Source organism: Huiozyma naganishii, chromosome 2, assembly GCF_000348985.1.
Source record: "Huiozyma naganishii CBS 8797 chromosome 2, complete genome".
Classification (NCBI taxonomy): Eukaryota; Fungi; Ascomycota; class Saccharomycetes; order Saccharomycetales; family Saccharomycetaceae; genus Huiozyma; species Huiozyma naganishii.
Window position 1 is genome coordinate 1,117,236 of NC_035923.1, and position 13,930 is coordinate 1,131,165.

The 13,930-nt window shown below is 44.1% G+C and overlaps 5 protein-coding genes and 1 non-coding gene across 6 annotated transcripts; 2 read left to right on the forward strand and 4 right to left on the reverse strand.

Annotated features, from left to right (window-relative positions):
- Nucleotides 1–127: 127 nt before the first annotated feature.
- On the forward strand, nt 128–910 carry RPL26A (60S ribosomal protein uL24; the record flags this gene model as incomplete). The annotated part of the gene is made up of 2 exons (XM_022606566.1): nt 128–146; nt 546–910. The coding sequence occupies 2 exons, from the start codon at nt 128–130 to the stop codon at nt 908–910; spliced, it is 384 nt and encodes a 127-aa protein (XP_022463248.1).
- A 473-nt stretch (nt 911–1,383) lies between these two features.
- KNAG0B05710 (bifunctional fructose-2,6-bisphosphate 2-phosphatase/6-phosphofructo-2-kinase) lies at nt 1,384–2,850 on the forward strand (the record flags this gene model as incomplete). The annotated part of the gene is made up of 1 exon (XM_022606567.1): nt 1,384–2,850. The coding sequence occupies one exon, from the start codon at nt 1,384–1,386 to the stop codon at nt 2,848–2,850; it is 1,467 nt and encodes a 488-aa protein (XP_022463249.1).
- A 1,596-nt stretch (nt 2,851–4,446) lies between these two features.
- Nucleotides 4,447–7,032, reverse strand: KAP95 (karyopherin beta; the record flags this gene model as incomplete). Its single annotated transcript, XM_022606568.1, has 1 exon — nt 4,447–7,032. One exon carries the CDS (start codon nt 7,030–7,032, stop codon nt 4,447–4,449), a length of 2,586 nt encoding a protein of 861 aa, XP_022463250.1.
- Nucleotides 7,033–7,473: 441 nt separating this feature from the next.
- On the reverse strand, nt 7,474–8,364 carry DIC1 (Dic1p; the record flags this gene model as incomplete). The annotated part of the gene is made up of 1 exon (XM_022606569.1): nt 7,474–8,364. The coding sequence occupies one exon, from the start codon at nt 8,362–8,364 to the stop codon at nt 7,474–7,476; it is 891 nt and encodes a 296-aa protein (XP_022463251.1).
- Nucleotides 8,365–9,274: 910 nt separating this feature from the next.
- KNAG0Btrna12S lies at nt 9,275–9,356 on the reverse strand. The gene has a single exon. It is a non-coding gene; the product is annotated as a tRNA-Ser (tRNA).
- Nucleotides 9,357–11,304: 1,948 nt separating this feature from the next.
- Nucleotides 11,305–12,165, reverse strand: NIT3 (putative hydrolase; the record flags this gene model as incomplete). The annotated part of the gene is made up of 1 exon (XM_022606570.1): nt 11,305–12,165. The coding sequence occupies one exon, from the start codon at nt 12,163–12,165 to the stop codon at nt 11,305–11,307; it is 861 nt and encodes a 286-aa protein (XP_022463252.1).
- Nucleotides 12,166–13,930: the final 1,765 nt, after the last annotated feature.

Here is a 13,930-nt window from a genome sequence, read left to right on the forward strand (position 1 = left end):
TTAATTTGGGCAAGCAGACGCACACAGCGGAACTTGTGAAATTTTGTATTATAACGTTAATCGCCATTTTTGCTACCCAGTGTTCGACAGGAACAAAGAAGTAAACCAGCACACCAAATCGACAACAATGGCTAAGCAATCTCTAGGTATGTAAAGAAATGAAGTATCACCGGCACTGTAAATGCTGGACCCTAGCGGATCCCAGGTATCGTGTTTTATTGAGAAGAAAAGTTTGCTTTCCGTGGAATTCGGGTTTAACAAGGACGTGAGATGATGTATTAAAGGTCTACCATACACCGATGAGTATCTATTAGAGTGGATTATTTGGTAAACAAGAGGGGTAAAGTGCGTTTGTACAACTCCCGGCACGTTTCAACCTTTCTACAGATGCAAACTCGTCTTTGTTAAAGAGAAACAATGTAACTTTTCTCAAATCATAGCACACATTCTCGATTGCAGGGAAACACTTCCAATGAACAACCGTTTACTAACAAGCAATTTATTCTCGAACAATTCAAATTGTCTTGATCTTTTTTTTTATACAGATGTCTCCTCCGACAGAAACAAGTCCAGAAAGGCTTACTTTACTGCCCCATCTTCTGAGAGAAGAGTCCTAATGTCTGCTCCTCTATCCAAGGATTTGAGAGCTCAATACGGCATCAAGGCTTTGCCAATCAGAAGAGAAGACGAAGTCCTAGTCGTCAGAGGTGCCAAGAAGGGCCAAGAAGGTAAGGTCTCCTCCGTTTACAGATTGAAGTTCGGTATTCAAGTCGACAAGATCTCCAAGGAGAAGTCTAACGGTGCCTCCGTTCCTATCAACTTGCACCCATCCAAGGTTGTCATCACCAAGTTGCATTTGGACAAGGACAGAAAGGCCTTGATCGAAAGAAAGGGTGGTAAGTTGGAGTAAACCTAGTGTTTTTTGGTCAAACCTATCAAATAAATCGAAACTCTAGTAGTATTTCTTTATATATATTATAACAACGTCGTCATCTATACTTCGGATTAATCTCAAAAGAACTCAAAAATAATATCAATCAACGCGTAAACAAGAACGGTACAGCTTTTCCGATGGGAGTAGACCCCCCACCATCAACTCCCCTATACGTGGAGACACCCAGATCGCATACAATAAACCCTCGCGATATTATTCAAGTGACCTCTACGCAGTATTCTGTTTCAATTGGTGTGATTTTTGTTCATATTTTTTTTTGTTCCGCAGGTTTTCCCCCTTTAAGAGAACCGAGAATTCTGTACTTGGAGGACACAAGATTGGTTAAAAGGGCATCTAAACGGAGTTTCTGTAAAGTACCGCTGTGGGTGCTATTTGCAACGGATTAGATTAATTTTGGAACCGCAATTTTGCAGGAGAGGTAGACAATCATGGAATCAGAGTTGAGCGATGAGGTTTCAAGGGCTTCGAGCTCACAGGGTAATCATATGGCAAGAACACAAAAAAGATGGGATGATATACCTTCGGAACTAGCCACGCCCGCTGATGAGCGCGACGTAGAGAGGTTTGGTACTGATTCTGTACACCAGCCCGTGGACCCGCGGTACTACATGTCACCAGGACAGCTGTACTCCACTGATTCGGGATCTTTGTTCCATGCGGGGAAAATACTGATTGCGCTCGTTGGCTTACCTGCTACGTCCAAGACACTGTTGGCGGTGGCTATCACCAGGTATACGAGGTGGCTAGGGGTGAGGACCAAATCGTTCCATGTTTCTGAGTACAGGAACAAGACGGAGGATGGGGTGGACTCTTCTTGCTCGAGCACTGGGTTGGAGTTTGAAAGGAAGTGCGTTCACCTCGCTGTTGATGACATGAAGAAGTTCTTTCAGGAAAGCAGGGGCCAAATTGCCACGTACGACGCGCTAAACATCCAGAAGAAGGACAGGCAGGAGCTGGTCAGGATTTTTCGGGACCAGGATGTCAAAGTTCTGTTTATCGAGTCTATAATGACGGACCAAGGGTTGATTGACGATAACATACAGGTTGCTTTGAATTCTAAGAAATACATTAACTGGGATAAACAGAGGGCCATAGATGATTACACGACGAAACTGTCCGTTAACGAAAGTGTCTACGAGCAAATGACCCCGGAGGAAAACCTGGTCTATTTGAAGTTCGTCAATTTTGGGGAGAAGATAGTCATCAATGACAACCAGTACGGTTACTTGGTAAACAAGATAGTTTTCTTCCTGATGAACTTGAAGTCGAAAAAAAGTCGCGTGTACTTGGCGAGATGCGGTACTAGTAACTCCGATAAATATATCGATGACGAGTTACTGAACGAGGAAGGTATTGCGTACTCAAAGAAAATCACGGACATAATCATAAATAGAATCAGGGACAGGAGGGGCTGTACGGAGGGCGAGTTTGACCCCAAGAAAGTGATGGTTTGGGCTGGGCCAAGGAAGAGAACGTATGACACAGGTATGTTTTTCCAGCAGCGAGGAGTGTTTGTAGTCGGCCGGTCCCAACTGAAACAATTACATCCAGGTGCAATTGCAGACCTTACAGAGGAACAAGTAAAGAAAAGGTATCCGAAGGAGTACCATGACTCGTTGAAGGATCTCTACCACTTTAGATTCCCTCGCGCTGAGTCGTACCATGACCTGGCAGTGCGGATGGAGTCGTTGCTAATGGAGTTGGAGCACACCGACAAGGACGTGGTCATTATTGCACACGAGTCTGTGCTGAGAGTTCTGTACGGCTACTTACTAGCCTGCACGGTGCCGGACGTCCCTAAGTTGGAGTTCACGCGTGGTGAGATAACCGAGGTGACATTCGGACCCTTTTGCAACACAGTGGAGAGGATCCCAGTACCCTTGGACCATAAATAGCGCCCAGCGCGGAGTTAGGTGCCGGGTCATATGTAGATATCTCTTGTTAAAGAGAGCAACACGAGGAACTCTCTCCACCACCACAGTTGATTCATATTCTTTTCGTATACTTAAAAGATCAAGGGTACGCACTCGTGCAGGGTGTGCACACCTTTGTATATATATATATATATTCTCGTACGTGTGTTTAGTTCGATACACTTCGAAGATCCGTTTACGTTTAGACGTTAGGCTCTACATAGCGATATGCAAAAAGATGGAATGTAGTCTATAAAACAGCGCGCTAGTCTTTTTGTCCTCGTCACCGTATACTGATGAGGGACCTCATTGGCGAAAGAATATTGTCAAAGTTACACGTTCTCTACTATTTTATTTAGTACCCCCCTGATCCCTCCTTGTTGCAGACCGCAGCGTCCACTGGAACGGTCTGAGCGCGACGCTGGTCATCATGTACGTTACGTTGATGCAGTTTATTGCCACGGTACTGGCAAAACTGACGATATCTTCTCCAAAAGGTATAATAGGTAGTGCCATTTCTGAGTAAATATTAAATGGGTCTTTGCGTCGCGTGCCGTGCAAGATTGCGAAAGACGTAAACTCTACTCAACGAGCTTCGGCTCTCATACCTATATACCACACCGCAATGCAGCCCACCGCAGAAACCATCAGATACAAGACGTCCGGCCGGATATAAAGCACGGAATTATAATAAGCCAAATAGGTACAATATGCACGGTGCCCACACTTTCCCACTGCGCTGACTACGGCCGCAGCAGAACAATGCGGGAGTGTGGTAAGCAAGAATATACTGTTCGAGGAGGAGAACGCGGGGATGCAGTCAAATTGTCTACGGCGTTCCCGCTGGAACGGGTACCACATGGAAGGAGATGCCGTATTTGTCAGAACCCTGCGTGAGTTGAGTAAGATAGAAAACACGCAATTTCTGATGTGATGTCCTGGTGTATTACGCGGTGTTCCCTGTTAAACGCAGGAGTACATGCCCCGGGGACTGGCCACGGCTTATTGTGTGCGCCGCATAAGACCCGTACCTCTGCTTTTTCCTGTCACGGGAATTCTGTGGGGATCGAAATCGGGGCCCCCCGGTGAGGCCCTACTTCTCGAGACGCAATGTGACGTTAAAGTATGGTTTGTACAGTGGTTGCTCAGAGAGAATAGGAGGCACCGTGTAGGGGATAGAATGTGGGACAGAGAGAGGAGGTCGAGAAGAGGAAAGAGAGAAGAGAGAGGGAGAAAAGGAGGAAAGGAGAAAGTATTAACAATAAAAAAAGTGTATTAAAGAGGGGGAGGAGGAAGAAGAGGATGAGAGAAGGGGAGGAATGAGGATGAGAAATGATACAAAAAAAGGAACTTAGGAGGAAGAGTTGAAAGTGACGTCTTCTCGAACTTGGTTGTAGGAGAAATGCCTGGATCATAGAGAGGCATGAATCAAACAAAAAAAAGAGGAAACTGGGAAGGGAAAAAAAACGACACTCCAAAATGCAAGCAAAAAGGAAAGGGAGAGAAGAGGAGGAGATAGACATTTGGTGTTAGATGGTGGTGGGGACCATCTGTCCTTGGGGTGTATGTGAGCGGATCTCACAGCATAAGCTGGTGTTTTTGCTGTTCACGAGCCCATCTTGCGGTGTCCTTTGTCGTTTGGGAGAACGTTGGATTACTTCTCGTTCTTTTGATGAACTCGGAGATCGTGTCTTGACCGTAAAACTGCTTGATGCGACCGTCTGGGAACATGGATGCGATGTCACCAATGATGCCCACGGCTGCTCTTGACGTAGAGTCCTCGCTGTACAGTTGTGGGTCGTTCGCAATCTGCGCGATGAACTGGAACACGGTGCCAACGTAGCTGAACAGAGTGTCTGGCACGTCGTGAAGACCAGCAACGATACCAACGTAGGCGTCGAGGACAGACTCGAGAACTTTGATGTTGTAGTCAATAGCGTCCAGCGTTCCATTCTCCGGCTTGGAATTCTGGGCAGCAATACACAGGTTCATCACTTCGTCCAAGTAGACGACAAAATCAGGACCGATGTTGGAGGCGATGTCACCAAAGACACTCAACACCGCCGGTTTCAACTCCTTCCTGGAGTTTGGATTTATGATCATTTGGCCAAGGACGCTCATGAACGCACCAGCATACTTCTTGAAATCCTCGCCAAGGGAGTTTGCAATGTCAGCGACAAATCCCACAGCGGTAACGGCCACGGGGGAATCCACTTGATTCAAAGCCTTAACTAAGTACGGGGAGAAGGCTTCCAAATACTTCTCAAACTTGGAACCTAGCGAGAACGAGATCGATGAGACAGCGAAGAAAACATCGTCTTCGATGAACGCAGAATCCTTCTTGTCCAACAGTTTTATGAACAACTCCATCAACATGTCAGAAACACCATCCACACTGCCGGGGCTTTTCCTGATAACGGCTGCTAGAACAGTAAGGATATTGGATTGCAATTCTTGTAAACTCTGTATGGCCTCCATCGTAAGCTGGCTCTCGTCCACACTCATGGTTTGTCCTAGCTTGTCCATTACAAAACTAGAAATGGACGCAGAGATCTCAGCAACTTCGTTAGTAGAACACTCTACGACCGTGGCTAGAGCGGAAAACGCAGAAGCGCGAGCGTTGTATTCGTTATCTGTTCTATTCGCAGCCGTAATCAGCCCATCCACAATTATAGGATAGTAGTTGTAAATTGGAGAGGGTGTCTCTTCGGCCAACTGTTCTATCAGATTGATGATAGTCCAGGCGCAGTTCGTGGCTATCTTTGGATGGTCCTTCAACCCAGTTAGACAAGCCTGGACAACACCAGGAAGATGATCTTGTGGGCTGATTGCTTCAGCGACTATGTCTGCTATCCTCCCAATACACCATGCAGCAGTATCCTTAACCTGTAGCGATGAATCGTTCATCAAATTCAAGATTGCAGGTAAAGCCTGATGTATGTAAAAGGTAGATTGGACCTTGTTTGGGCCATCCACTATAGAGCCGAAAGCCATCACTGCACCTTCTCTGTCTCTCCAGTTATCACTGGTAATATTTTGTTCAACAAATTCCAGAACTGGTTCCAAGATGGCGTTACCACAGTTTTGAGCAAACAGTTGAAGACACACAGCCGCAGACATAGACACGTTCCAATCATCGTCTTCAAAATCATCGTTCTGTCTTGTAAGCAATTTCAGCACGTTTGGGACAACTTCCTTCAAAGAGGAAAGAGCGAAGTTGTAACTTTGTAAAGGCGATTGAGGGAATTGCGTCAACTCGTAACTGATGTCGATTTCCTCCTCGCAAATGGTCGACCAAAACTCCACCGTCATGGAGGCCACTTTATCGTCTGGTGACTCCATCGTAGATATCGTTAGTGCGTATAATGCCTGTTCCATGTACGGTTTCATGAAAGAATAGTACAGCGACATGATCTTACACAAACAACCAAAGGCTGCAGCCTGGATATCGACATCTGGTGCTTGAGTGGATTCACAGACAACTTGCATCAAGTAGTTCCTCTCACCTTCACGTTCCATGTTATTCTTGATGAACACCAACGAGTCAGCAAGGGCATTCAACGCGGCTAGTCTTACCGCTTTCGATGGTTCAGAAGACTGAGCACCCTGTACAATCGCAATCAGGATATTGTTCGAAGCAGACGTTAGCGCTTGCGATTGAGGGTCTGCACTCTCACATATATAGCCAAGAGCCAAGAGAGAAGCCCTCTTCACGTTTTCTGGCTGGGAAGGATTCGTGTTATCCACCATTATTTTCATCAAATCTTGCCATTCGCTTCTGGGCAGTTCAATATCGGCAATTGCAGCAAGCAGCTGCGCAGCTGCATTGGCAACACGCGGTTCTGGCGCAACCAGCCCGATAAGCGTGTTATTCTTTATCAGAAGCTTAGAGTCGCCATCGATTTGAGTAACCCAACGTTGCGCGTACTGCTGGTTTCTTATTGTGTCCTTTGAAATCAATTCATTCTTTAAAGTCAACGCTGCTAAAATACGGGCCTCTAGCCTGCTATTTTCATCGGTAAGCACTTGAGACAGAAGACCAGCGTATTGTAGGAAATTCTCGTTCGACAACGTCTTCAATTGGGTTTCACTGGACAGACGTACATTCTGGTCCGCGCTGAGAATGGTGTTTTCTAACAGTTGAGCGATCTCTGACGTCGACATCCTGTTCCTCGTGTGTCAGTCGCTTGGTCGCTTAAATCCTATTTCACTTTTTTTTCCTGGTAATAATGCTAAGCTAAAAGATAAAAGGTAGCTTCAAGCTGCAATACTGTCCACCAGGTGTATGTTAGGGAGAACGGTTGCTATTTTGAACTTCAAATGAGCTAAACGTTGTTGTGTGAGGGTGTAAAATGAAGACAGATTCCATATCTCTTCCTTTTTTTTATTTTTATTTTTCTTTCAAATTTTTTAAATTATTTTTCATTTCGTGCGTAGTGATATTTGGTGAACGATGGAACAGTGACGACAGTAATCAGCGCTATACTTTCAGCAGTTTATCAAGATATTGAATAAATATGTAAGTTCACTATACGTTCTAATGCTATGATTGATGACCGTGCGTGTCCTTTTCCCCCAGTCGGTTGTTGATTCTGTCTTCCGCAATCACTCGTAGTCTTCCCTCTTCATACCGACTTTATGTTTCTTCAATTGTTCAATGGCAAAGAAAATCAGCATTGTGAAGGGGCCCAACCTTGTAAAACTTGGCAACCATCCTCTGAACATAAAGGATGGTCCCTCTTTGCGAACCGCGGAGACCAGTATTTGCATTGCCGACTTGTTCTCCCCACTGCCGTTCATTATGCGCGTTTTGATCACATCTGCTGGGGAACAGACGGTTGTGGCAACAAGACCAGCAAGTAGAGATGCAGATAGGTGGGTGGAGTTTTTCGTTGGGTCGAATTGCAGTTTTGTGACGAGGTAGTTTTTGAATACATCGTAAGTGACCACCTGAGAGGCAGTCATTAGAATACCTCTCACCATGTTTGGTTTCCAGCCCGTCATCATTGTCTTCAACCCACCCTCGTAACGGTAGATCTTGTAAACACCATCAAAAGCATTCTTGTAATTTCTTCTCAGCGAAGGTTCCAATGCCGAATCGTTTTGCATTCTGATGTTGACAACATCTGCAAAGTTACCAGCAAGTCCACCGAAAGCACCTGAAAACATGGAACAGGGCAAAAGGTACGCCATGTTGGTCAATTGACCCTTAGGAATCAAATGTTCCTTCAACATATCGTATATACCGAATCTCACGGTGGTGTAAGTACATTGCCGCAGCACAGCTGCACTCAGTCCAGAGTACAGTCCCAATATACCCTCGTTTTTCAATATACTGGTGAGCATCCTCCCCAACGTTGGTTTGGGCAAAGGGGCTGCCTGTAGTCTAACCTTCGCTAGATCCAGTGGGTGCGTGTTAACGCATGCAAATATACCTGCTGCACCACCGTACCACCATGGGTATTTTATTTGTTTCGTTGAGGTTGTTGTAGACATTATTTAACAGTCAATGGTTGCTGTTTTTGTGCGCGGTTTGGAGTGCTGTATCTATAAATTATGGCAAGTTGAAAAACCTTAAAAGAATCAAATATTCAAAGAATCCACCTTAACTTCAACAAATTCGGCTGAGGAAAAAACGAATTTGAAAGTTGTCCGGAACTGTGGGTTATATACTATTCGCCTCTCAGTAATTAGGATAAATGGGAATAAAAAGAAAGAATGCATGATGAGCAAGTAACTGTGAAACGTTGCCGTTTTCTTTTTTCATCCAATTGAAGTTAAATACCAATTGGGTTCTGGCAACAAAATAATGGTGCAACCATTCATCCCACACATAAAAACATAATGGAATCAATTCTGGATATCTTTTTTTCCTTTGGGAAGCGAAAGGTCATTCAGTTTATTGTGTTTCCCCGAATATACGTAAACAAGTTTCTTTGGATGTCACTTGGTAAGCATTGTCCGGATATACTCTGCCGTGATAACCGCATATAGACGAGATAGGAGAGAAAAAACGAGGCTGTCCGCATAAGAGGCAGCTTGGCTAAGAACCGTAATAGGCGCAGGTCACGCGGCAATCGGACTGTGTGTACCTAGGCAGCGGTACCGCTGTTTCGAGGGTCAAGTTTCCTAAAAGGGCGATCCGATCGGAACTCTTGAACGGTTGTCGAAAAATATTCAGCGCACTGTCCAGACTCATCCGGCCAAGTTGTATGAGAAGGGAGTCGTTATAGCATTCATAGTGTGGGATGACTATATTAAGACTATTGTAAGGGCAGTAATTCTCTGGTTCTCTTGTATATGAGTAGTAGGGTAGCTGTACACAAGAGATTGGTATCACCGGAAGAGGCTCTGAGAGGGGAATCACTATGCACGGATGGGGCATTACAGTGCCAGCAAAAAATAACGACAACTGCAGGATTCGAACCTGCGCGGGCAGAGCCCAAAAGATTTCTAATCTTACGCCTTAACCACTCGGCCAAATTGCCCAATTTACTGCTGTTGTATGATGTAGTAACACCTACATCATGACCTAAATAATAATTAGGTCATTACCCTGTTTGGCGCTAACGGTACGTGGACGACGTTCCACTCGCACGTATATAAACCGGTATGTACGTATGTACTTGTATGTATGTTGGTGTTCTCTAATAAAGAGACCAAGCATTAATTATAGAGTGACTAGATCCATCAGTGGGTTATCTATATACAATTGTACTATATCACATGTTGTAGGTTAGACGGGAGTGAGTCGCAGTTATAACGGTGACGGACTGGATATGAACACTAGAACGTAGTGTTGTATGACGATATCACAGTCGAGAAATATTACACAATATTTCTTATACAAATAGAAGCTTGGTTTCTTTTATTTATATTATATATTAGAAACGTTCCTGAATCCTAAATTCTTGCTAGAATTTAGCATTCCTTTTAAATGCTTTCCAATCGATGTTATCCAGTAATCAGAGTTACCTTTGAGGTTCCATAGTAAACCTTTTGAGGTTCCATACTAAACCTTTTGGTACCATAGTAATCTCGTATTGATCTGTCAGCTGTAACAACTAAATTGCCTGTATAGGAAGATATCTCAATTTCTGAAACGTTCGGTTACAGCAACTGCTTGATATTTGAAGGAGAGGCATAAACCTCGATTTTAACACTAAAATACGGTGTAAGGGCTTTCCGGAGGAAGGCAAAATATTATGACAATTAAGGATGGAACATTGATCGAAGACACGCAATCAGGATATATCCGGATACGGAATGCACTGTCCGCAAGAAGGAATAACCCAGGAACGGTGGAAAACAAAGACAAGCACTCCCAGGTAACGGAAGGTGCTGTCAAAAATGACAGGCCGCGCACCACGAACGTCGGCGGGCGCGTCCGAGAAAAAGAGACGCAGGTTTTTCATAAAACTTTGACGTCGAAGAGAACAACAAGTCTCGAACACTTCGCTTGTTACTCTTCTGTAAATTTCAGTCTAAAAGATACATACGATTAATCTATATATTTTAATACTTCATTGTTATTATTTACCATTAGATTGAACATTAGGAAACCCCTCTTGAACGACTATCGATTATTACTCAAAGACCAGGGCTTTGGACTTAATCGAACTATAGTAACGCCGATCACACTAAGATCTATAAAGAACTATCGCGATTCAATCAATACATGACAATTTTGTTTTTGATGATTGTCATAAATAGACATATTGATTATCTGATAAAGAGTATTATCTTTCATTTTGTTGCCGTACTGGCCACTTTTGGTAAGTTAAGCTTTAAATATGGTTTCTCAAGTTTAGGTTTACCTGTTAAGTGGCATTATTAAACCTTTCCTCCTTATTTAGATTAGGTTTGAGAGGAGTGCAGATTTATTACTACTTGATATCACCTCAACATCCTTTAAGAGAGGGACTAAAAACTGGTGTTATCATTACAGCCATTTTGGGTGGGGAGGTAATAAATTTTGTTTGGTATATCAGAAAAAAGTTTACACAGGGGACAGTATTAGTTTTTTATATAGATCGTTAAAACCTCAAACAACCCAATTTCATGTTACGGGTTTTTATATAACATACACAAGTTATTCCAAATAAGTCCATATATTGGGTCAGATTGTCTCCCTTTCTGCCGGTTTTCACTGTTTTTTACATTGCAATCCTGTCAAGTTCGAAAAATTGATTTTACAGTGAAAACTGTTTAGCGGCTTAATCATAAGAAAAGAGAATTACAAGAATGCTTAGTAGGAACTCTATGAGCTCACCATTTGGCAGAATGTTATATCTCTTTGTTTTTGTATGGGGAATCCAGAAGAATTGGAGTTTGAACAATTTTTTTAATTATGAATTTGTAGGCCAACTTGCATTGTTGGACTCAGCTCAAGTGTATATGTTTTGTATATAATTATAAACAAATAATCAAGAAAAATCATTTGCTAACATCTTTATAGACGTCAAATCTCCTTTGCTTTATCAAAGGAACAGCAGCTCTAAAATCGCTGATTTCTGCAGGGTCCAACTCTGCAAAAACGATCTCTTCACCGTCTCCTGCCTCGGCTATAATATTACCCCTTGGATCGCAAACCAACGAATGACCATATGCATGGTACGAAGAGTCCATGTCCCTAGCTGGAGAGCACAAAACAGTGTATATCTGATTATCAACAGATCTGGCCCGAGCCAATAGGTGCCAGTGCATCGGCCCAGTTACGGTGTTGAAAGCGCTGGGGAAGATCATTGCAAATGCTCCATTCCGCGCTGATATCATGGAAAGCTCAGGGAACCTCATGTCGTAGCATACACCAACACCTATTTTACCGTAAGGTGTCTTTAAAGTGGTCGCTTTTTCACCTGGCGACAGAGTAGTAGATTCTTTGAAGGTGATCCCGTTTGGAATATCAACGTCAAAAAGATGTGTTTTGCGGTGCGTACCCACAAGTTTACCGTTGGTATCAAACACTACTGCAGTGTTGTAGATCTTGTCAGTCTTGGGGTCAATTTCCGGAATCGTCCCTCCTACCAACGTTATCTTATACTTTGATGCCAACTGAGACAAGAAGGAAACAGAGGTCGCGAGGGGGCCAATCTCCTCGGCATACTCTCTGAATTTAGTAACAGCATAAGGAGAGTTGAAACATTCAGGGAGGACCACAATCTTCGTGTCCGGTTGCTGAGTCATGGCCTTATCAATGAACTGGGCAGCCCTGTTCAAGTTGGCCTGTTTGTCGGGGGATGACCCGCGAAACTGGATCAGCGCAATCTTAATCTTTTGGGATAATACTTTCGACATTGTGTTACAGTGGTTCGCAGAACTGCTGTATTACGATTGCACAACGCAAATCTTTTTACTATTTCCTTACGTACCGAGCTTCCTCATTGCGAAGATATATTGTTTTCTTCTTAAAAATAAACAAGCGAGTAATTCAGATATCGAAGTCTCAAGGTATCCATTACAAAGACTGTTTAATAGTTCTTGGAAAAGAGCATGCTATGAAGACAGAAGCTTCTATATAAAAGAGACAAATGCAGATATATTGATTTGATAATGGAGTCCCCCCTTCGTAAGCCCTCACGATCCTGAAATACACTAAACTATCACCTCTTCTTGAAACTATTTGACCAAAAAAGAGTAGAGGGCAGACCTCTGTGCCCTAGGTTCTATCTCACAGGACAACCACACCAGCAGACAGCGGCGTAGTGCAGCTCAAACCGTGTAAGAATAGCGCTTAGTACAAACATATATGTTTATTTTGTTATAGAAAGGAACAATCCGGAGTTGCGTTGACTTTAGTGCCCGGGGTGGTCGCGGTCCCCCAACCAGCACCAGCAGCAGGACCAAGGAGAAGAGCTTATGACGTGGCGACCTTAAAACAGTATCTGAAAGGAAAGTGTACATGAGTTCTCGATCAGATGTGTCACTGCTTTGTGCGGAGTGCTGGCCCTACCCCCCAAGGTAGGAACACCCCGCAGTCGAACCATCGTCTGTCTTGCTTTAGGAATCAATGCCGCCAATACCTGACCACCCTGTCAGTGGGATTAACCTTTGGAGTTCAACAGGTCTTTCAATGAAACAATCACCACCAACTTTAAAAGCATACCGCAATAGATCATATCTGTGATGTGATAGGAATATGGAAGAAGCGTGTTTTAGATCAAAGTGGAAAAGAGAAGAAGCAACCACTTAACACGACAGTAGGAAGATGGAATAGAGAGAAACCATTACTACCGTAGGAAGAAACAAATGCAAAAGAAGATTGTTCGGAAGGCACCAATTGTCATATGCCATTACGGACCAACTTCGATTCATTGTCCAAACCAACATGGAGTTGTGCAACAGTATTAAAACAACCACCACCACAAGTCCCAAGTGTAGCGACCGCGAACAACCATGAGGTATTCTGAAGTGCCCCGGTGTGAAGTTCAGGCACAGCGAATGTGGGTCCTCGGAGTGGAGGAGGCGGGAGCTAAGATATATAGGGTTCCATTACGCCATGTTTGCCAAACCAGGAGAGCGGGGTGAACGGCAAAGCGAGTAGTGGCCAGCTACAAGCTAAACCGAGACACCCAAAATAGGCCGGTGGCTCGTGGCCATTTAGTCTGAAGATACTTGGTGTAACGGTCAAGCAGACTGGGTTTGGGATACATAGCAGCATTCCTAGTGTGCACAGGCATTTGGAGCCGTGGAGTTCAGCACAGGTTAGGATGCGCATTGACTATAGGGTCGAAGGTTGAAAAGCTGGGAGTGCCCTTGTGTGCGACACCGAGGGTCCGCGGTACTCGGAAGAACCAACAACCAGAACCGTCCCAGACCCAGCTTTGGGAACTGGGATCCGTATTGTGCACAGCCCCAAAGAACACAGTCCTCAGTTTTGAGAATCAAGCACAGAAGCCGAATTATCATTTGCCATGCGTGCTAAGCACACTACACCCGCCGGCGGATGTAGAGCAAGAGATGTCATGACTATCTCAGGCTCTTAGTCCACATGGAAATGATAATCCGTTAAAGGCAGAAACCGCAGAAGAGAACAATGGAGTGGGGAGACACAACGAGGGAT